Raw genomic sequence first — 582 nt, forward strand, 5'->3', positions numbered from 1 at the left:
CCGCCCGCCGAGCGGCTGTTGAACCGTTGCTCCTGGTGCCGGATGCCCCCGATGACCATACACAGACCCTTGAGGATGGAGAAAGCCCCCCGCCCCCCCCAAATACCCATCAGTGCTTTGCTCACAGCATCCGCCCGGCGCTCTGCAGAGACCAGGCACTCTTGTGCCATGAGTGTGCCACCCCATCTCACCGGGACAAAGAGGACGCAGCCCACCAGCGTCCCTGTCAACGCTGACTTGACGATCTCAGCGTAGCAGCGGTTGCCCTCGCGTGAACCCTTGATGAGGGCCGTGATGTAGAAGGTGAGCTCCGTGATGGAGCCGAACGTGGCGTTCACCACTGCTCCCACCGCAAAGTTGCTCTGGGCTGAGATACTGGAGGAGAAGGAGTGTGTCAGCAGGGCTGGCATGTGTCCCCACGTTGCCATCAAGTGTCCCCCCGTCACCGCTCACCTGGCAATGGCCATCCCGATGTAGTAGGAGAGAGGCATGATGGAGAGCAGGGCTAAGGTGAACTTGACGGGGGAGCTGGTCAGGCAGTTGTGGCTGTCCACGTAACCCAGCACCAGCGTCACCAGCACC

At 61.7% G+C, this 582-nt stretch overlaps 1 protein-coding gene across 1 annotated transcript in view; it reads right to left on the reverse strand.

Annotated features, from left to right (window-relative positions):
- Positions 1-578, reverse strand: part of LOC104169128 (putative cation exchanger C521.04c) — a gene marked incomplete at its 5' end in the record, with an annotated part of 3,172 nt that extends 2,594 nt beyond the window's left edge. The window contains 3 exons of the mRNA XM_009709951.1: positions 19-68; positions 192-375; positions 454-578. Of these exons, the coding sequence (XP_009708253.1) occupies positions 19-68; positions 192-375; positions 454-578 (359 nt within the window). The remainder of the gene's footprint in view (positions 1-18; positions 69-191; positions 376-453) is intronic.
- Between the last annotated feature and the right edge of the window lie 4 nt (positions 579-582).

This window comes from Cariama cristata, unplaced genomic scaffold (assembly GCF_000690535.1).
Source record: "Cariama cristata isolate BGI_N322 unplaced genomic scaffold, ASM69053v1 scaffold20420, whole genome shotgun sequence".
In the NCBI taxonomy this organism is placed as follows: Eukaryota; Metazoa; Chordata; class Aves; order Cariamiformes; family Cariamidae; genus Cariama; species Cariama cristata.